The sequence below is a fragment of the Rana temporaria genome, chromosome 3 (assembly GCF_905171775.1).
Source record: "Rana temporaria chromosome 3, aRanTem1.1, whole genome shotgun sequence".
NCBI classification, from domain to species: Eukaryota; Metazoa; Chordata; class Amphibia; order Anura; family Ranidae; genus Rana; species Rana temporaria.
In genome coordinates, this window is record NC_053491.1 from 358,637,746 (window position 1) to 358,660,902 (window position 23,157).

At 43.6% G+C, this 23,157-nt stretch overlaps 1 protein-coding gene across 2 annotated transcripts in view; it reads left to right on the top strand.

The window, feature by feature from the left end:
* The window catches only part of DDX11 (DEAD/H-box helicase 11), a 151,306-nt gene that overhangs the window by 51,948 nt on the left and 76,201 nt on the right, over nt 1-23,157 (top strand). For both annotated transcript variants that reach the window (XM_040345244.1, XM_040345245.1), the window contains exons 8-10: nt 8,121-8,208; nt 12,760-12,959; nt 16,157-16,309. In XM_040345244.1, coding sequence (XP_040201178.1) covers nt 8,121-8,208; nt 12,760-12,959; nt 16,157-16,309 — 441 coding nt within the window. The remainder of the gene's footprint in view (nt 1-8,120; nt 8,209-12,759; nt 12,960-16,156; nt 16,310-23,157) is intronic.

A 23,157-nucleotide genomic window follows, 5' to 3' on the forward strand; every position in this document is an offset into this window, starting at 1 on the left:
TCATTTTGTACCCACAAATAGAGCTTTCTTTTAGTGGTATTTGATCACCTCTGGGATTTTTATTTTCTGCCAAAAAAAATTAAAAAATTACCGAAAATTTAGAAAAAAAAAAAAACTTTTTTTTTGTTTCCGTTATAAAACATTGTAAATAAGTACTTTTTCTCCTTCACTAATGGGCACTGATGGTACTGCACTGACTGGCACTGATAAGGTGGCACTGATGGGCACCGATGAGGTGGCACTGATGTGGTGGCATTGATGGGCACCAATATGCGGCACTGATGGGCAGCACTGATGGGCGGCACGGATAGGTGGCACAGATGGGCACAGATATGCGGCACGGATAGGCAGGGATAGGGGGCACGGATGGGCAGGGATAGGCGACACGTATGGGCACTGATAGGTGGCATTGATGGGCACTGATAAGTGGCATGGATGGGCATAGATGGGCACTAACTAATGTGTTGTACTAATGGATGCCAATCAGTGCCAAACAATGCCTGCCAATCAGTGATGCCCATTGTGGGCACTGATTGGCATCCATTGTGGCACTGATTGGCATTCATTATGTGTCATCCCTGGTGGTCTAGGGTGGGTATACCTTTGATTTAAATCCCTGGTGATCTAGTGGAATCCCTGGTGGTCCAGTGGGCATCCCTGGTGGTCCAGTGGGCATCCTCAGGGGGGGCTGTGCTGATAATCGATCAGCACAAACCCCCCCTGTCGGAGCAGCCGATCGGCTCTCCTCTACTCGCGTCTGACAGACGCGAGTGAGGAAAAGCCGATTACCGTCTTTTGCTGTTTACATCGTGATCAGCCGTGATTGGACACGGCTGATCACGTGGTAAAGTGTCTCCTTGAGAGACACTTTACCTAGATCAGTGTTGCGGGGTGTCATACTGACACCCTGCAACAACGGTCGCCGCGATGCGCGCCCCCGGGGGTGCGCAGCGGCTCAGAATCCTGAGGACGTCATATGACGTCCACTCAGGATTCTATAACCACTTTGCCGCCGTCAATCTGTCATTGGCGGGCGGCAAGTGGTTAACAATGTCCAGCAAAATGTGACAAAGCACTACTAGCTATACCATGATCTACACAAATGAGTTTACTCTCCTTTATCCTCAGAATGGTGCAATCCTCCTTATAATTCTACTTCCATGGTGTTATCACTTTGTTTCTTTTTCATATATGGTTGCTTACTCTTTTGTGGAGCTGTCAATGCCGGACTGAGCAACGGACAGGTTGTCTTCTGATGACCGGAAAAAACCCCAGTAAAGTTTAGTTGCTAAGGACATTGTGTTTTGTAGGTTGCGGTTTGTTGATGAAACTTATAAAGTGCTGACAGTTTCAGTGAGACAGAGTGATGGATCTCCCTGTGAGACTCTCAGTCACCCATGCCACCCGCCTGGCACATTTTTACATAATGTCCCCATTCTCTGGGCAGGATGTGCAGAAATGGGGCTTTGGCTCAGTACAGAAGTCCCATTTGGCATTGCTGCTCCATCGCCAGTGAATATCACCTCCCCTGTAATATATGCAATGGTGCACACAGCTCTATTAATAGCTATACTCTTAAATTGAATGCTCTGAGCATCCGAGGACAAAAGATTATTATGGTTGAAGGAGAAGCAGAGGTTAGATTTTCTGCAGGATGAAAAATGAACAGCTTGTTTTTGTCAGAGTAGAGCACATGGTGAGGGGAATTGATGAGGAACTCTGGTCGCAAGAATAAAACTTTTTTTTGTTTTGTCTATTTATTGAAAATAGTGGTTGTAAACCGTTACATATACCCAGTGAAGGTATTATCCTCACGTGATGCGCAGAGATTAAACAAATATTCCTACATACGTTGTATCTGTCTATCCAGGGCTGTGGAGTCGGTAGATAAATGTTCCGACTCCGACTCCTCAGTTTTATGTACTTCCGACTCCCCGACTCCTCTGTATTAATATGCGAATGTATTTTATACATTCCTTGAGGGAAAGAAACGCAACCTACCACAGGACTACTGGCTGGGAAGCCAACAGTCTACTGTATTGCACAGTTTAAGCAAAAGACAAACACAATGAAAACAAAGTTTTATAAAAAAAAAAAATATTAATCAATCAAGTGGCTGGATAGTAGCAGCAGGCATAAACATCAGGAACAGGATCTTTACCAGTTCAAAAATACAAACCACATTATTTGGTTGTTTTAGAACAAAAACAAAGCTTATCTATAATGAACCAAAAACAAAATCTGTAAAACCTAGAAATGGTTTATATTAATCTTGAAATGTAGTTATAGGCTTAGCAAATGCAAATCAATTCAATGTAGAGTTCTAAGGAAGAGAATTGCCTCTGCCAGATCCTCTTTCATAGAGGCTCTTAAGTCAGACTTTATTATTTTTAGGGCTGAAAATAATCTTTCGACACTGACTTGGGTGGGTGGCATTGCAGTAACTATTCTGGCCACATCACTAACGATCTCTGGATAAACAAGGATAGCTTCTTCAACAGTAAGTTTTGATGAGCGATCATACTTTTCAACTTCTTTTAGTGCTTTATAAAACTCCTGTTGGAATTTTTTTATTTGGACACTTACTGGTTCTCTAACATGCGTTCCCTGTAAAAGCATAACACAACACTATGGAAAGTATAAGTATTGCAGCTCCTAATTGTGCGTTGCGTGCCATATAGTGAAGCACATGAAAAGCATGCTTCTTCGCGGTCACTTAACGTGTTCGTTTTGCGGTTACGTGAGGCACTGCATGCATTGGTCTTTATTCTTACAGTAGAGAAGTCATTAATTATAACTTTTTGTGAATTGGGACATTTAAACTTGCTTTTTTTTATTTTTTATTCCAATCTAAATTTAGTAGGAGTCGGTGCATTGTTTGCCGACTCCGACTCCAGGTACCCAAAATTTCCTCCGACTCCTCGACTCCGACTCCGACTCCACAGCCCTGTGTCTATCTGCAATCTTCTCTAATCTACATCCTTTCGGAGTGCTGAATTCATAAGTTTTAGAAAAAAAGGGGGGCGGAGAGCTGAAGTCACATTTTGCAGAGCTTAATGAGGAGAGCGCTGATAGCTGATTGGAGGGCAAGGACACACCCCCCTTCACCGATCACACAGGAACAGAGCTGAGGCTGTTAAGCTGCTAGAGGTCCCTCTTCTGTCTCCTTGTGTCAGAAAAACTTGTTTTTCAGGATGATAGCAGAGGAATGAAGCAGCAGACAGAAATTACACTTGGTGCTTTTAACCTCCCTGGCGGTATTCCCGAGTGTGGCTTGGGGTTAATTTTCATTACCATTAGTGGTAACCCCGAGCCACATTCGGGATTATATTGCAGAATCCTGGTCCAGGTAACTTACCTTGTCCCCAGGATCCTGCGATGGCCTCCGCCCGATGCTCTGTGTTCCGGGCTCCGCTCCCTGCGAGTGATGTGACGCATGGGGGCAAATTTAAAAAGTACAAAAAACATAACACATACAGTACACTGTAATCTGTAACATTACATTACTGTATCAAATCATTTCACCTCCCTTTTGTCCCTAATGCTTTGTCCAGTGCCCTGCCTGCACTTTTATATTATATATACTGTTCTTTCTGCCTGGAAACTGGAGAATGTCCATAGCAACCAAAAAGTGTCCATTTACGTCCAAAATCGGTTTTAGACCAGCTAGAAAACAGTGATGGGGAATTAGAACACTTTCAGAATTGAGCAACATGTATTTTATTATTATAATATTATTATTTTTTATAATTATTTATAGTTATTTATTATATTATAATTTATGATTTTGTGTTTCAAACTTTTTCATACCCGGGATGTCTACTAGACTCTTGTTTGGACAGATTTAAGTTAGTTATTCCTAAGAATTGAAGGCCTACAATATAAAACACCAAACGGTTTACGTAAAACTGTCCCTGTGTGAGTGCACCCTAAAGCCTAAAACACACAGGCCAAATGTTGAGCGGCGTCGAGCGGTTCAATAGAAAGCAGCCGACATTCTGCCTATGTGTGTCTGTCGAAGGGTCATCACTAAAAAAGGTCTGCCGACTGGCTTCCGATCAACGCTGTCAGCCAATGGCTGAAAGCGTTTACCACATTGTTCTGGCGGGAGGGCTGCCCCTCCCGCCAGAATTTAATATTTAATAATTTAAAACTCCATATTATATAGATTCATTACACACAGAGTGATATATATTTTAAGGATTTCTTTCTTTTTATTTTGATGATAATGGCTTACAGCTAGTGAAAACCCCAAATTCTATATCTCAGAAAATTTGAATATTGTGAAAAAGTTCAAAATTGTAGACTCGTGGGGGAGATTTACTAAAACTAGTGCACACAGAAATTTAATTTAACAAGCTGAAGTTAGAAGCTGATTGGTTACTTTGTGTGCACCAGTTGTTTTTTTTTTAACCACTTTAGCCCGGAAAATTTTCCCCCTTAATGACCATAATTTTTTATGATAATGCATTACATCGCTTTAACTGACAATTGCGTGGTCATGCGATGCTGTACCCAAATAAAATTGCTGTCTTTTTTCCCCCCACAAATAGAGCTTTGTTTTGGTAGCATTTGAGCACCTCTGCGTTTTTATTTTTTATTTATTTTTTTGCACTATAAACAAAAAAGAGCGACAATTTAGAAATTAAAACAATATTTTTTACTTTATAATAAATATCCCCAAAATGTTTAACAAATTTCTTCATCAGTTTAGGACAATGTGTATTCTTCTACATATTTTTGGTAAAAAATTGCAATCGGTGTATATTGATTGGTTTTCGCAAAAGTTGAAGCGTCTACAAAATAGGGGATAGATGTATGCCATTTTTATTATTATTATTTATTTTTACTAGTAATGGTGGTGATCAGTGGTTTTTAGCAGGATTGCGGCGGACCGATCGGACACCTGTGCCACTTTTTTGGGACCATTGACATTTATACAGCGATCAGAGCTAAAAAATGACACCGATTTACTGTATAAATGTCACTGGCAGGGAAGGGGTTAAAGCGGAGTTCCACTTAAAAAAAAAAAAAATTAAATAAAGCCAGCAGGTACAAATGCTGCAGCTGCTGCCTTTTCTACCCAGCTGGATCCTCTGCTGCCTCAGGACTCCCCTCCCTGTTCAGAGGAAAGCCATGCTCCTGACCCTTCTCAGGCATAGTCTACACTAGCACGCATAAATAATGCTGGCTATAAAGGATTGCAAAGCTTCCCTCACAGCCCAAATGGAAACTATCCATATAGATTTTTCCCTGCTAAAACAAGATGTGCAAAACCTGTGGGAGAGAACAGGGGCGGCTGAGGAACGCATTAGTTCTCTGGAGGAAACTGTGTGCCCCTTATCTGCCACAATGTGCGCTGCCACATATGAACTAGTGACCCTCAAACCAAATTGGATGACCTGGAGAACCATTCCCGCAGGAATAATCTCCACTTTGTAGGATTCCCAGAGCATTCTGAGGGATCCCGCCCTGAACGGTTTCTTTGTTCCTGGCTGCGTGCTGTCTTTGGGGCTGATGCGCTTTCACATGCCTTTGTTACTGAGTGGGAACATCGCACCCCTCCACGTCCCTCTCCCTCGGGGACCCCTCCACACTCCCTGTTTTCACAGATCTTCAACTTCCAAGACAGAGTCACTATCCTACGTCTTGCTAGGGAAAAAGGGCTGCTCAAATTTAATGGCAATAATATATCCATATATCCTGACTTCTCGTCTGAGGTCCAGCACCAAGGTATTTCCTTTGCAGCAGTGAACGACCGCCTAGGCACTGAAGGCCTGCAATATGCCATGCTCTTCCCTGCTAAGCTGGGAATTATCCATGATGGTAAAGCTCACTTTTATTCTAGTCCAAGAGAGGCTATGGCTTGGCTGGATGACTGCTTTGGTGCGCAACCTAGACACCGACGCATCTAAACATGACTGGCGATGCACCATCATCCTTCCCTGTCCTTATGCACACCCCCCTATATCTATATCTGAGTGAGATAATCGGCATAACTGCGGATAATACTTAAAGCGGGAGTTCACCCATTTATTTATTTTTAGACCTTTTCCCCTTAGATTCCTGCTCGTTTTGTCTAGGGGAATCGGCTAGTTGTTTTAAAATATGATCCGTACTTACCCGTTTTCGAGATGCATCTTCTCCGTCGCTTCCGGGTATGGGTCTTCGGGAGCGAGCGTTCCTTCTTGATTGATAGTCTTCCGAGAGGCTTCCGACGGTCACATCCATCGCGTCACTAGTAGCCGAAAGAAGCCGAACGTCGGTGCGGCTCTATACTGAGCCTGCGCACCGACGTTCGGCTTCTTTCGGAAAATTGTGACGCGATGGATGCGACCGTCGGAAGCCTCTCGGAAGACTGTCAATCAAAATAGGAACGCCCAGTCCCGCAGCCCATACCCGGAAGTGACGGAGAGGATGCATCTCGTAAACCGTAAGTACTGCTCATATTTTAAAACAACTAGCCGATTCCCCTAGACAAAACGAGCATTCATCTAAGGGGAAAATGTGTAATCTATGGGTGAACCTCCGCTTTAAAGGATCACTAAAGGAATTTTTTTTTTTTTTAGCTAAATAGCTTCCTTTACCTTACTGCAGTACTGGTTTCATGTCCTCATTGTTCGTTTTTGCTTTGAAGTAGCTGTAATTCTGCTGTGATCTCCACACTTCCTGCTTGTCTGGCTCCTTATGAAAAAACTCATGGGAGCTTCTCACTGTGGTCTGAGCTGTGTGTCTAAAACTCCTCAAAACCAATCCGATTCATTTTAAAAACAAAACACTGCCCTGGATTTGTTTGTTTTTGTTCTGTGGGTCTCTTTACTTCACATTAACATTAAACCAGTTTAAAACTGAAAGTGAAACTAGAGGCACATTATATGATAGAATTTAATCTATTTTTAATCATTTTTAAAAGGAATCAGTTAACTTTTATGTCTCTATACCCTGTAAACAGTCATTTCAGCAAAACATTTTTTTCCTTTAGTGACCCTTTAAGCCCTAACCACTTTGCATATACTATGGAAGATATTTTTCATATCCTTTCATATCTTTAGCTATATACTGTGACTGCAACAGGCCCAGAAGTAGGCCTTGGCCTGCTTTGTATGCTGTTTTCTCCTGCACGCTCTCCAGATCCGACTTATGTAAATGTTGCTCTTTGTGCCTTATACAGATCTTTCTACATGGACATCTAATGCTTTGCTGTGAGCCTCTCTGGACCTACTACCTCCCCCCATACCAGTTAGTGGCGAGGCTATGGGTTATTTGTAACCTTAACTGCAGGTTGTTGTTGTTTTTTTTTTTTTTTTGTTTGTTTTACGGAATCAAAGGCTCACTGTATTTGGGATGGTCCTGATTAACTTACCATGCTGCTCTTCCCTGTTTGGGTTTACAGAACGCTATGCTATTGACATGTACTTATACTTTCTGTATTAAAAAAAATTGTATGCAATTACACTTTTTTGTTTTTTTACAACATAACTGGAGTAAAAAGTTTTTTTAAAGATCAGAAATATTTTCACTGCAGAAATTGCTGTTTTGGATCCAATGACAGACGTGTGATCAAATGACTTGGCGTTTGGCCATGTGATCTTTACTGGAAGGGAGGATTATTCACTAACTTTACATCTTTAACTTAAAATGTGACATTATTAAAATATACTCTTTAAAGGGAAGATGCTGTGACAGTCATCAGCTGCCCCTGCCAAGGTTCCCATCTAGTAGCAGGAGCTGCATTGCTCTTGAATCACAGGACAGCTAGTCATGTGACCACAGACCTAGGCTGTTAACTCTAATAGCCGTGGCTCCTTTTTCAGCATTGGAACCCACCATCGCCTAAAGTCCAGAGTCTGCTAGTTTGTGGGTAGAAAAGTCATTGTGCATGACGCAGGATGGGTATGTTCCGCCCTGGAACTAGCATTCCTTCTGAGAGTCGGGTATTGTCTGCTTCCAGTGCTGATGAAGATCCTTGTTTATAACAGGTAATGGCTGTCCTAACAAGGTTGAGTTTTTGTTTTTCTAATGTAAAAGGGGCATGATGCCAGGCATTAATGGGTCAGTACAGAGTAAATCCTTTAAACAAGCAGACCTACATTTTACCTCTGCCTTTGTTGTGTCTACAGAACGCGTGTGTCAATGATGAGGTTCGGCGCTTGGGTACGATGCAGCTGATCAACGATCGCTGCATGGAGATGCAGAAAAAAAAGCATGGTAGGTGGTGTTCCATGACCAATAAACTGCTTACAAGTACAAATTGACTATCAATACCGATATTTTTTTCTTTTAATTCTTTATTCAAGAGAAAAAACATTCAGAAGGCATACATGCACAATATATTGCAATTGTGTCAACCAATACATTAGAAGGTATCCGTTCATTTCTTAACTGTAAGTCGTACCATCCACCTGCATATGCTGAGTAGCAAAGCTGCCTAAATATCAGGACTGGCTGGACAGACACACAAACCCTTTGATGGGTAAAAACGCAACCTTAAGAAGTTATTCTACTTTGTGTTTTGAGTTGTTTTCATGGAGGTTGGCTATAATCTGGTCTTTTTTGTGAACCTAGTATAAGGTGACCAGATTTTTTTTTTTTTAATCAAAACGACTTTTATTGAGCATAGAATAAAAATGGGTGAACAAACGGGTTATAAGTGCAACATGCACTACAAGTACAAGTAACATCCATTTGACATTCATGGAGACATGCATGGCAGATATATATTAAGACAAGGGGAAGTGGGGAGTAGGTGGTGACAGGCAAGAGGAGAGGATAAAGGCACGGCAAAGGCAACATCAGGCACAGGAAATTGCATTTTAAGGGGAACCAAGGGGGATGGGGGGGGGGGGGGAGGGTGTTCACAGGGGGAGTGGGCAGACGGCGGGCAGGGACAGCATCTAGTCCATTGTATTACAGGTGGAAGAGTCTCCCAGCCACCTGTCTCAGATCTTGTTGTATTTCTTAGGGCAACCCCTGCGGGTGTACATCGCTTTTTTGTAGGGAAGGGTAATGTTGACAGCCCTAATCCACTGCTGTAGAGTGGGTGGTGCCCCTCTCTTCCACCTCCTGGCGACCTGCATTCTAGCAAGGAATAATGTTTCCTGTAGGAATGTATTGAGGTATTTTTCACTTTCGGGGAGTGAGAGGAGCCCCAGCACACACTGGCGGGGGCAGAGTGACACAGGGGAGCCCATGCGGTCATGAAGGAACCGGACCACCTGAGTCCAGAACCCATGTATGGGTGGGCAGGCCCAGAGTAGGTGAAAGAAGGATGCGTCGGGGTGGCCACAACTAGGGCACTTGGGGTCGTGGTCTTGTCTGAACTTAGAGATGCGGTAGGGCGTCAGGTATGACCTGTGGATGATAAACAGGTGGGTGAGGCGGTCAGAAAGCTTAGGGGAAACAGTCTTACAGTTGGCGAGGGCCTCCCCCCAGTCTCCATCAGTCACCGCGCCGAGGTCGGGTTCCCAACGTGCCTTCAATCGGTAGGATATGGCGGTCGCGGCGGGCTGGAGGAGGTAGATATAGAGTTGGGATATGAGTTTCTTGTGGTCCGACCCCGATACGATGTCGACCAGGAGAGGGACCTCGAGGGCCGGTATAGGGCCACCGAGTTGTGTGGTGAGCGCATACTGGAGTTGAAGGAAGCGAAAGAACATATGGTTGGGTAATGCAAATTTATTTTTGAGTGACAAATGACTTGACTGAACTGCGAGCCACGACCTGTGACAGGTAGATAACACCCCTGTTGATCCACAAGCCGTGGTCAGGGACAGAAGCAAGCTCGGGCAGGAGGGGGTTATCCCAGAGAGGCGTATGTGAGTGGGGAGAGGGGGCCTCGCCAATACGCAGGGCCAGCTGCCATATTTTACAGTGGTGGTAGAGCATGTGTCCAGCGTCATCCGCGCGGGGGCGAGGTGACCAGATTTTTAAAATGAAATCCGGGGACATATTTTTTTTTTTTTTTTACTAGTAATGGCAGCAATAAGAGACTCTGCCCGTCACCACTGCCGCCCGCTTCACAGCTTCTCAAGTCTTACTCTCCGGGCTACTACTGAGTGGGTAGCGAAGGAAGATCACTTCGCCAGGGAAAACGGGGCTGGCCGGGACTTGAGCCAAGGCAGAAGAACAGGCCAGCGGAGCTGAACTAAAGACGTATTCCCTCCGCTCCAACCAGCACATGATCATCAGAAAGGGGCACAGATAATGGAAACAAATATACTCCCCTAAGCTAGTAAGAGCAGCGAAGTGGGGGTGTGTAATTCAGATTTTTATATTTTTTTTAGTCTGCACTGACTGTTTTTGAAATTGCCCCAGCCCCTGTTCAAATCCAATCTGGGGACAAAACTGGGGACAGACTTAGTCCGGGGACAGTGTCCTCAATCCAGGGACTGTCCCCTGAAACCGGGGATGTCTGGTCACCCTAACCTAGTCGGGCAGGTCTTTGAGAGATCCTCACTTGTAAAGTGAGTAGCTCGGTTTCCTGAAGTCTCTGCTTGATGCATTATCAGTCATATCCCAATTTGCAAGACAAATCTTAATGTGATGTGTGACTGTGACACGTTGAAGTGGAGTTCAGTGGCGGTGCAACTATAGTGGGCGCAGGAGAGCCGTCCCCGTCACTCAACAATAGATATACTCATGCATTGCATGAATATATCTATTGTCGCCGCTGTTGCCCACTTTTCAGGTGTCCGGCCCCCTGTTGAGCGTCGGCCATCTGAATAACAGCGGTGGGTGTGTTTTGGAAGTGTCTGATTAAAGTACACGGAGCCGAGATCAGTGTCATTGTCACTAGTCAGAGCGGGGAGATGCTTGTTTACATCCGCATCTCCCTGCTCTATACCTCCGTGAGACGATCGTGGGGATCCCTGCGGGGTTTGAGTCTGCGGGACCTGCGGTCCGACTCACAGAGATAGCAGCAGGATCGTATGCGCGACCACACGGACAGACATTTAAAGGGGACGTACAGGTACGTTGAAATGCCTGTTTGTGCCATTCTGCCGACGTATATGTGCAGAGGCTGGTCCTTAACTGGTTAACCACCTCAATACTGGGCACTTTCACCCCCTTCCTGCCCATGTAATTTTTCAGCTTTCAGTGCTGTCGCACTTTGAATGACCATTGCGCGGTCATGCAACACTGCTCAAATAATGTTTAATCATTTATTTTCACGCAAAAATAACTTTATTTTGGTAGTATTTAATCATTGCTGTTTTTTTTAGTTTTAACAAAAAAAGAAAGACAAAAAGACCGAAACTTTTGAATTTTTTTCTCATTTCTGTTAGTAAATTTTGTAAATAAGTAAATTTTTCTCATTCACTGATGTGTGCTGAGGAGGCTGCACTGATTGGTACTGATGGGTGGCACTGAGGAGGCACTGATGGGTGGCACTGATATGCGGCAGTGATGAGCACTGATAGGTGGCACTGATGAGCAGGCACCAACTGGCACCAGTACAATGCACTGATTTGTGTCACTGATGGGCACTGATTGGTTGCACTCCTGAGCATTGATTGGTGGAACTTCTGGGGTTTTATTGTAATGAGGGCACTGATGATTAGTGCCTGATTACATGGCCTGCTCTCTCCTGCATGGAGATGCCGCTGATCGGTTCTCCTCACTGCACACTCTGTCAGTGTGAGGCGATTGGAGTCGATTACCGGCACTTTCTGTATTTACATGTGACCAGCTTTGATTGGACACAGCCGATCACTTGGATAAAAAGTCATGTCAGCAGCTATTTACAGAGATCTGGGTCATGCCGTGTCCTAGCAACACGGCACGGCCGCGATCGCTGCGCGGCTGTTTGGGTGCGCCGTCATATCGCATCCACCCAGAACGAGAGCCGCACCATCCCTCCGTCATTTGATGGTGGTCTCGTGTCAAGTGGTTTAGACACGATCACTTAGCTTCTTCAGGGGCAAGTGACATCTCCTGATAGCCTCCCCCCCTTCTGCTATAGTCATGAATGTACCACTCTGTCTTCTCGCTCCATTACTCCAAGAAAGCATGGCTTCCTGGTAAGAGGAAACGTTGATCTTCCTCATGTGATGTTGCTCAGGCATTTGGATGGGTGTGTTTATCCTGGTGGGGGGGGGGGCTATCAGGAGGTGCTGTTTGAAAATGGGCAACTTATAGTGTCTATTCTACTCTTCATATTTTCATTTCCAATAATTTTCTATTGAGAAAAATTCAAGGAATAAAAGTACAAATAAAACATTGCAAAGTAGTGTATGAAAACATGCAAGGCCACATGCCTACACAAGCATACATAAATCTATCTGTATACACAGTAAAGGTGTTGTATAGCCTTTAATATATGGCGGGTCAAGAACACCAATAATCAAAACGGCTTTACTGAACTAAATGGCAAAAATGCCAAGGCTTGATGTGTCGTCTACAATTAAATAACAAAATTGGGTATCAGTTTTAACTATGTTCACAAGCTGTCTTCGAAGTCCCCAACATCCTTCGGGGGGGGGAGGGTCGGGGGCTTGTAGAAGTGGGCCCCCTATTAACTCACATGGGGACAGAAGAAAACAAGAAAGCCTGCCAATCTTCCTTACCCTGAACACTGTCTAAACAGAGGTAACCCGAGCATCAACCATCAGATATTGGGTCCAGGGGTTCTAGGATTTACTCTTCATATATTTTTTATATTTAAAACTCATTTTTGTGTTATATTGCTCTTTGTTGGCTGGACCAGGTCCTGGTTCATGACATATTTCATGCAGTAACATTTTGTTCTTTTCTATCAAGAGAAGAAAACAGAGGAGCCCGCAGGGAAGAAGAAACGCGAAAGCCGACTTACCTGTCCATACTATTCCTATGAGCAGATGCAGTTCCTACGGGATGAGATTCTTGTAGAGGTGAAGGACATTGAGCAGCTTGTCGTACGGGCTAAAGAGGTTAAAGCCTGCCCCTACTATGCCAGTCGCTTTGCCATCCCAGCTGCCCAGGTGAGCTGTGCATACTAGAATGATTGATTGTTTTTATAGGTAATGCACAATAGTTTTATTTTGTTTTTTATTTGTTATGGTTAAGAGTAATAAAGTACAAGTTTTAGAAACGTTTTTTTCTTTATTTTTTAGGTGCCTCTGCAATATTGAATTTTGTTTAGACTAGTAATATATGCATTTCTGAAAAATATATTGTTTACAAACATCAATAGCTCAAGCCTAAAGATAGTTAAAACAGTTACTCTTCCCCCTACCTCCTTTTGTACAGTAAAGTCAGAGGTTTCAAGTCAAGACATTGTGCTTGAATAGAGATGACTAACGCGGTGCTCTCGCCTTAAAAAACCAAAGTGGTCTGGGAATCGTTTGTCATGTGTTAAATGCTTATTTGTAAAAGAAACCTTTTCTACAGAAAAATAACAGATAGGCAGTATAAGGGTATGGAAGTGGGCAGCATGTACAGGAGGGTATAAGAGCATACAGTATTTTCAAGAGGGCAAGATAATAGACATTTGCAGAAGAGGGGTGAGAAGAGGTATAAAAGTGGACAGTATGTGCAGGAGAGGAGTGTAAAGGGTAATACATTGGACTATGTGCACAGGAGCGGAGTGCAGAGGGTATGAGAGTGGTTTGTATGTGCAAGAGGGAAGTGTGGGCGGATATAAGGGGCAGCATTGTGTGTCGGAGTGGAGTGAAGACACCCTTTGCCCTTACCAGCTAGGTTGGTTATACAATGCCCTTCTGTAGACTCCAGTAAAGAAGAAAAAAAGCATCCAAGAGGCGCTAAGACTTCAGTGCGAGATCATAAAAAGTAGTGAGAGGACAAAAACATTTTGGAGAGTCCACTGGCTCAGGTTAGAGAGAGAGAGAGAGACTTGTAACGCGCAACACATGCGAACTGAATTGCCTCTGGGCGCTGTATCCATTTCATGGGTAAGGAACCCCTTGACCTCAGAAGAGATGGGTTTTAATCTTTCTCCTGAAGGCCAAGTGGTCCGACTCCAGTCGGATGGTGGTTGGTAGTGCATTCCACAGGCGAGGTCCCTGGACTGCTCAGAACATTCGACTACCTCCCAGTGAGTACCCCAGAAGATTACCAGAAAAAAAGCATATACTAATGGAAAGAGTGCCAGTCCAAAGGATAACATTTCAAATTAATTTGTTCATTTATAATAATAACAATAAAAAAAAAAAAAAAACAAGTCGGAAGCCTTTCCTACCCCCTTCAAGCGGAGTTCCACCCAAAAGTGGAACTTGCGCTTTAAGCACTCCTCGTCCCCTTACATGCCACTCAATAAATGCTGTATTATATGCTGTTAATACTCAGTCACTATGAGTTTACAGAAATCACCCAAATTACTCTGATCAGAAGTTGGAATGTTTGGTCTTGGTACAGACACACAGGTGACACACACTGGTTAAAATGGCAATTAATTTCCCACATCTGTGGCTTTTTAAATTGCATTTAGTGTCTATGTATAAATGGTCAGTGAGTTTGTTAGCTCTCATGTTGATGTACTGAACAGACTAGCTACTCACCATGGGGGGCAGAAAAGAACTGTCAAAAGACCTGCTTAACAAGGTAATGGAACTTTATGAAGAAGAAATAAAAAAATATATATACATCAGGTGATAAGTGAGTACCGTATTTTCCAGCGTATAAGACGACTTTCTGGATGCAAAAAAATGCATCCAAAGTCGGGGGTCGTCTTATACGCCGGTGACAGTCTCCGTGCTGCGAGCGTCAATGATTTAAAAGCCGTTCCTTCTCCTCAGAGTGTCCTGTGATAGGCGGAACACAAATCTTCCCAGCAGCGCCTCTGTTCTGTGTTCCTCCTATGACAGATGCCTTCTCATCCTCGGACGAGATGAGAAGACGTCCGTGATAGGCGGAACACAGAACAGAGGCGCTGCTGGGAAAATTTGTGTTCCGCCTATCACAGGACAGTCTGAGGAAAAGGCGCAGCTTTCAAATCATTGACGCTCGCAGCACGGAGACTGTCACGGCCTGGTAGTCGATTCAGAAAAACATCTGATATTTTATTTTAATTTCTTTGCATGTATGTTATCTATGATTATTAGACTTATGTTTGGTCTCATTTTACATGATATTATGTTTTGTTGTAGTTTTGTTTTTTCTGGCAATCCTACACCTGTAAGGCCCCACTGTTGCAAGCTTAGATTGACACATCATTTTAAGTGGATATGCTGATTCATGGCTAATCTTGGCATTATTTGAAAGTTTGTTTGCATTTTAGTATTATAAAGCAGTATTAGAATGTAAAATGATTACCACGCCTTAGATGTGGTGGCTGCTTTATTTTTTATTTTTTTAGGTATTTTCCCCCGTTTCACCTGGTGATCTGGGTAGTAACACACCACCTTTATTAAAGTGGCTCCACTCTGGATGAAGGAGCAATAGAGACACCTTTTGGACAGCCGTATCGTCAGTCTGGGAATGGGGGGGGGGGGGGGGGGGGTAGTGTTAGATGCACTAGCAGATTTAGATGCACAAAAAGAATCAAAGCCAAATTCCAGCCAACACTTTTTAAGCATAACTGACAACAGTTTTGTTCCTTTTTTGGAATAAAGGTTTTACATAAATTAAAAAGTGATCATTATAATCACCCCTGTCAGTGGTAAATTATTTGTGCCAGCCCTCTAAATGCTACATCTGCAGAACAGCTTGTTCTGTTGATAAACAATAGACTTACTGGCTAGCTCACCAGGTGAAAGTAAAAAGAACACCTAAAAAGGGAACCAATGAAGCCATCACATCTATGAAATGGCAAGCTGCAGTATAATAAATGTTTGCTTTTGTGTTTAAAGCGGGAGTTCACCCGAATTTTTTTTTTTTTTAACCTTAGATTGATGCTCATTTTGTCTAGGGGAATCGGCTAGTTTTTTTAAAATCAAAGCTGTACTTACCGTTTTAGAGAGAGATCTTCTCCGCCGCTTCCGGTTATGGTCTTCGGGACTGGGCGTTCCTATTTTGATTGAACGGTAAGTACAGCTTCGATTTAAAAAAAAACTAGCCGATTCCCCTAGACAAAATGAGCATCCATCTAAGGTTAAAAATTTACATTTCCGGGTGAACCTCCACTTTAATACAACTTTAAGCACATATCGAACATCTCCTGTTTGTACAAAGTAGCTGTCTAATGAATTCATGTCCATCGGCTTTCTGGTATTTTTTCCAGCTGGTTGTATTACCTTACCAAATGCTGCTTCATGATTCCACTCGGCGTGCTTCTGGCATTAAGTTAAAAGATCAAGTGGTGATTATTGATGAGGCCCATAACCTGATAGACACGATTACTGGAATACACAGTTCACAAGTCACCGGAACCCAGGTGAGTGGCCTGACTTCTCTTCTGTTTTTATATGGAAACTACAATAAAGCTTGACCATACTTGGATTGAAATTTGACTGGTCCATCATGGACCGGCCGAATTTCGATCAAAGTGTTGCAACTGATGTTGAACAGACGTTGATCTACCATTTGTGTATTCTGATGATGGTGGAGTCCTGCTGTCAGAATACAATGACACAGTGGAATGGAAGGGATCCCACCATCCACCTTGAATGTGTGGATGGGGTTATCGGGTCAGTTTTTTTCGTTCACTCACTGTTTGAACAGAAAACTGACTAATGTATGGGCAGCTTAAGCAGGAAGCGGAGCGTGCATGTGTTAAGTGAAACGTGGTGGCCTCTTGTGTTTTTATATACTTACAAACTATGCACAAACAAGAAAATAAAAATAAAAACAAGCATGATCATAAATTGATCAGATAATCTAAACCAAAGCCAAACTCAAAGCAAACTGTCGTACACACAGATGACAAATATACATTAGAGCTATTTTTCCTGACATCTTGTATTTGTTTATTAAAGCGAAGTTCCAGCCAAAAATTGAACTTCCGCTTTTCGGATTCCCCTCCGGTGTCACATTTGGCACCTTTCGGGGGGAGGGGTATTTGTTCCCACTTCCGGGCATAGATCGCCGCAGTATCCACGGAGATCTACGCCATGTGCGGCCCCTCCTCCGTCCACTCGCTGTGTTCTAGGAGACACACAGGTCCCAGAAGACAGCAGGGACCTGTGGGAATCGCGCAGCGCGACTTGCACATGTGTAGTAGGGAACCAGCATGTGAAACCACAAGATTCCCCTACCGAAGATGGCGGCACCTCCGCCCGAGGGACAGATCGGCTTCGGGTGCCGACATCGCGGGCGCCCTGGACAGGTAAGTGTCCATATATTAAAAGTCAGCAGCTGCAGTATTTATAGCTACTGACATTTAATTTTTTTTTTTTTTTTTGCCGGACCTCAGCTTTAAGTCCTAAGGTTCACAGAGCCCTGCAGCATAGCACAGCTCTGTCTGGCAGGGCAGGAAACCTGTTTTTTCTCTGTTGCAGGTAAAGCGGAACTCCACCCAAAAGAGGAAGTTCCGCTTTTAAGTCCTCCTCCCCTGCAGGTACCTAGTTATGGCAGGTGCCCACTCCCACTTCCGCTCAGATTGCCTAGGCCAGGCATGTCCAAAGTCTGGCCCGCCATTCCGGTTTCGAACGGTTCGCCTGGTAATTTGAACATGTATATCTTTTGTGGCCCCCAACAAAACGCTGAGCCCTGTGGTCCACAAAAGATATATATTCTGGCTTGCCTCGGAGGGGACAGAGAGGAGGTGGGACGAGTGCCGTACATACAGTGAGAATTTCCTGTCTCCTGCGCTGCCATTGGACAACTGTTCTGTCCAGCATAGGAGGTGGGACTTTGTATTAAAGAGGCCACCAAGAAAACAGATTCTCCTGTATGTAATCTGTTGCTGCTCGTCCCTGTCCCCTCCGAAGCTGCAGATGGGCATGGATCAGGCTGCATTGATGGCAAAGGTGAGGCTGCATTCATGGCAATGGTGGGGCTGCATTCAGGCACCGATTGGGCTGCATTGATGCACAGTTCTTTTATTTATAAATGTAATGTTTTTCCTGAAACTTCCCTCTTAAAGTGAAGGTGCGTGTTATACGCCGAAAAATACGGTATATCCAAATATCACGCCCGAGCTCATCTCTTCACCACACACAGCCACAAAGGTAAGGGAATTCTTGTTGGGCAGTGTATTGGTGCTCGAACAAACACATTTAGACTGATTTTTAATGGTTCAAAGAATGTCAGGCAAAATGGTCGGCCCTCGTATGTTCACTTCATCAAATCTGGCCTTCTTTGAAAAAAGTTTGGACACCCCTGGCCTAAGCAATCCAAGCAGAAGTTCTTCTCTCCCCCTCCCTCCCTGCAGTCTTCTGGGACACGTAACAAGTCAAACTCTGCGGGACCATTTACAAAGCGCTGCTCGTGCTCGCACAGTGGGAAGCCAGCTGTTAACGGAAAAAGCGACATAGCCGGCTGCCCACAGTTAGGATGCCGGGGCTGGGAACTCGAAGGCTAGTGGAGAACTAGCCCAAGTGAGGAGGCGCTGGATCTCTGGACAGGTAAGTGTCCTTTTTTTTGAAAAGTCAGCAGCTATAGGTTTTTCAGCTGCTGACCTTTTAATTTATTTTTTTCCCCCCAGAGTGAACCTCTTTATATATTTCCTACAGGACAGTGACAGGTGAAGCAGCAGACTGATGGGCTTCTCTCTCTGACACTGTGCACTCTTCTCCTATTAGCATGCCCATTATTGGCTCATAAGGAACTGCAGTACAGCTGATTGGCTCCCTGTGCTGTTTATCCCTCTAACAGTCTGAGCTCTGCTTTATAAAAACTGTAAGAGGCTGATAATAGGATATATTCAGATATGTACACAGCTTTCATTAAAAATACATTGAATGATGTATTAATGAATGCGCAGCTGCAATGATTTGTGTTCTAATGCATGCCTGTAGTTCAGCTTTAAGTGATTTCTCTAGCTGTGTTAGCTCCAGTCCTTCCAAATATTTTTTCTGTTGTCCTTCTGGATGTTAAATAAGAAAACAAATACCCTGGCCCCTGCCTGAAAAAGCAATAGATGTTTGATGAACGCGGTAATTGGTTTTCTGGCTGAGTGATCACAATGTGCTTTTCTCCTTGACCAATTGTGTTTGTTTCGACCATATCAGCGCAGCTGCCCGACATTGCACGCCACCCAGTCACGTCTGTCCGTTCATTTACATTTATATAATCCCACGGATTTGGATTTGCGAGATGCATTTTAATCGGGTCGCGTGCTCAGACCTGCCAGGAATAGCGCTGTAGGATATTATCGATAATTTCTTCCAGAATGCGTAACAGATACTATTACATTCTCCCCAGATAATGTCCTTCACCTGATTACAATTTACAGCTTTTTTAGTCGCACTCTGGCTGGCAAAGCGCTTATGTATTTTGCATTGATTTCATTTCTTTTTTGGATGCAGTTTAAATTTTCAGTCACGGGGGAGGTGATTGATGATTTTTTTTTTTTTTTAGTTGATTAAAAATATTTTATTTTGATCATCATTGGCAACCAAAATACCAAGGTTCTTCCTCTTCTTCTCTGGACTTGACGGTTTTCAGTCCTACAAGAGAGCAGCTTTGTCATTATGACTTTAGTACCTTTCTCTGCAATATTGTACAGTGAGTCCAGGAAGAGGTGGGGATGCACATCCAGGGAGTATTAGTACTTTCTAATGTTTAGTATACGGGTTCCTTTTTTATGTCATATGCCTTTTATTTTACCTGCTGATCCTTTTGCTGACACTTTTTGTCCTAGGGAGGTAATGCTCACGCCACTAGATGTGTGGAAGAAGACATAGCTGCCATATGGGCTGGACTATGAGGATATCTGTCTTTGTCTGTTGCCATTACATGGGAGAATGATGAGATGTACAGAACAAAGATAATTTTCTTTCAGTTCCGCTCACACAAAGTGACACAGACACTGAATTTTTGGCAGGACCAATAGGTATTTTCTGTACTTGCTGAAAATGTTCTTGGCCTGAAAAATGAAAAGTAATGCAGCAAAATGTAAAAGAATGCAGCTTACCAACCACTACATGTGCATGTAGGGGTTGGTAAGCTGCATTATTTTACATTTTGTTCTTGGGGATAGTTATAATTAGGAATGCACCAATACCGGTATGGGTGCCGATGCCAAGCATTTGTGCGAGTATTGAATCTCGCCCAAATGCTCCCAATACTTTGTGGTGCAATTTGTGTCAAAATTAATACAAAATTGATGGCTTAAATAACACTGGAAAGAATCGCATGCAATTCGAACAGGAATGTGGGGGGATTCCAGTGTGTGTTAATTTTTTTTTTTTTCCGCACTCGCAGTACATAGCACCTACAGGCACTGGCCACTGGAGGTGCTCATAGGATTGGAGGAGATGTAGAGGCAGTGCGCCCCTAAACTGACATCTGTTCCGCCCTATACCCATGGGGTCCAGAAACGTCACCTCCTGCTACCTTGATTTGCTACCATCGGCGGACCAGGACACCTATGTAGATTATTTTTGCATGTCGCCAGATGTATTGTGAGTTCTAATGCCGCGTACAAACTGCGTAGTTTTTCTCATCTTGAAAAACAGTCGTGTGCACGCTTTAACGGCAGGGAAAAAATGCGTATGCTCAGAAGCAAGTTATGAGACAGGAAATTAGCATAATTATCCCAAAGGGTGGCGCCATTCGAATGGAACTTCCCCTTTATAGTGCCGTCGTACGTGTTGTACGTCACCGCGCTTTGCTCAAGCATTTTTTATCACGATCGTGTGTATGCAAGGCAGGCTTGAGAGGAATCGCGCCGAGAAAAACTTTGTTTTTTTCCATGACATGAAAAACGGTCGTGTGTACGCAGCATAAAACCTTTCTAAATTGCCCACTAGATGGCGTTTTTCCCTTTTTACACACACACACACACACGAATAGCACTGCATTCCTGTTCAAATCACATGAGATTCTTTGCAGTGCGATTTGCGCCAAATTATTTTTGACTTGCGCAAATCGCAAAGTATCGATACTCTGTATTGGCGAGTACTTGATCAAAAGTATCCGTACTCGCCGATAAAAAAAATGGTATCGGTGCAACCGTGGTTATAATTGATTGTACTTCTAAACGACCCCATTCAAGGTGACACCGCTGCGTGATTTTACTGCAGCACCCAAAGTTATTGTCACTGTAATTGAAGTGGAAAATCAAACGGTCTACTGACAGGGTCAACAAACCTATGTTGCGGTTACACTCTGACAAGCAAAAACTGTTGTTGGTACAATTGATAGACCGCATTATAAATAGATTTTTCTTTGCTTTGGCCATATTTACACTTTACCAGTACTGCAGCCCTCACATTTACATAATGGAATTCCGCTAAGTTCTGATTTTGTCAGTTTGTATTTGTTCTTTCTCTTTTGTATCTCACTTTCTACAAGCTGGCTGTATTTCTAGAAATTCCTTTTGATTTCATCGTGCCTGATTTAAAGCAATGAAAGAAAAACGCTATATGGTTCCGATTTAAGGATTCAGACAGAACAGGCAAGCGGATGGAAATGAAAGTGTAAGCAGAGAGGCAGTAAATTTCATTTTTAAAACATGCAGTGACATTTTCAGAGTGCTGTGTTTCACATAAGTCTTCTCTGCACAGAGAGAGTGGCTGTGTAATTGGCTCAGCTTCGAGCAGAGAGGGAGCAGTGCTTTTAACTTCCCCCATTGGGAACTCAGCCTCTTAGGTGGCGATATTTTTTATTTATGCGTTTTATTTTTGCACCCTGTGCGTAATTCTTCTTTTTTTCACCCTCAAGTTGCTTTTAGTGACTTCTGTCCTTAATGCAGTATTGCTGTTATAGTGGAAATCCTCTTCTAAGTTCCCCCACCACTGGGCTGGGTGAGCTCTGTAACTCTAAAGCAAACTTTTCTCTTAAACTGCCAGTTGTAGTGTATAAAAGTTCCATGGTTACCACTTTTGAAAAGTGTCTCAATTTATGTCTAGCGCTCTACTAGCTTTTGGTTTTACCAACATCATGGTGTAAACCTGTAAAGAAAATTTAGTGTTTTTTTTATGTACTGTATTTATCAGCGTATAACACGCACCCCAATTTTAGGATGGACGTTTAAGGAAAAAAACTTTAAATTTTAAATAAAGAATTGCCCATCATTGCAGCATGATCGGTGCCCATCTGCAGCCTTGCCCATCATTGCTGCATGATCAGTGCCCATCTGCAGTCCTGCCCCTCTTTGCAGCATTATCAGTGCCAATCTGCAGCCTTGCCCATCATTGCAGCATGATCAGTGCTCATCTGCAGCCTTGCTTATCATTGCAGCATGATCAGTGCCCATCTGCAGCCTTGCCCATCATTGCATGATCAGCGCCAATCTGCAGCCTTGTCCCTCTTTGCAGCATGATCAGTGCCCATCTGCAGTACTTCTCCTCTTTGCAGCATGATCAGTGCCCATCTGCAGCCTTGCCCATCATTGCAGCATGATCAGTGCCAATCTGCAGTCCTGCCCCTCTTTGCAGCATGATCAGTGCCCATCTGCAGTACTTCTCCTCTTTGCAGCATGATCAGTGCCCATCTGCAGCCTTGCCCATCATTGCAGCATGATCAGTGCCAATCTGTAGTCCTGCCCCTCTTTGCAGCAGGATCAAGGCCCATCTGCAGTTTTTTCCCCCTGCCGAGATAGACAGAGCCAGATCTCTTGTGTACTCAGCTGCTGGTCTTGCAGTCTCACTACTTGGCCCTGCTCCTATTATGGACATAACATCGGTCCAATGGCGGGATGCAAATGCTAGGAGGTGGGACTGGGCGTGACTGAGTGTTCATTCCCTCCTTTCACTCCGAGGCAGCCGTTCAGCGTATAACACGCACCCATGATTTCCCCCTGATTTAAAGGGGAAAAAAGTGTGTGTTATACGCTGATAAATACGGTAATTGAATATAGCCAGCGGTCATTGGTGCCTTCATGTCTAGAACAAATATAGAAGCGTCAGATAAAGCCTGAGTACAAGTATAGCTTGGGCAAATATTACAAATTTAACACCCCTGTAGCAGTTGGGCTCCATGCACACTAGCTTATTTTTAAGCTACTAGCGGCTGCTTTGAGCATTTTTCTGCACCTATAAGGAAATGGTATTATCCTATGCGTTTTTTCAAGCTTCAGCTTCTAGAAGCAGGAAAACCTCTAAGCATCAGTTTCCAGTGTTTTATTTTTTCTTAGCCAGCAGTCCGTTGGCATCCTTAACAACCAGTGTATAGCCA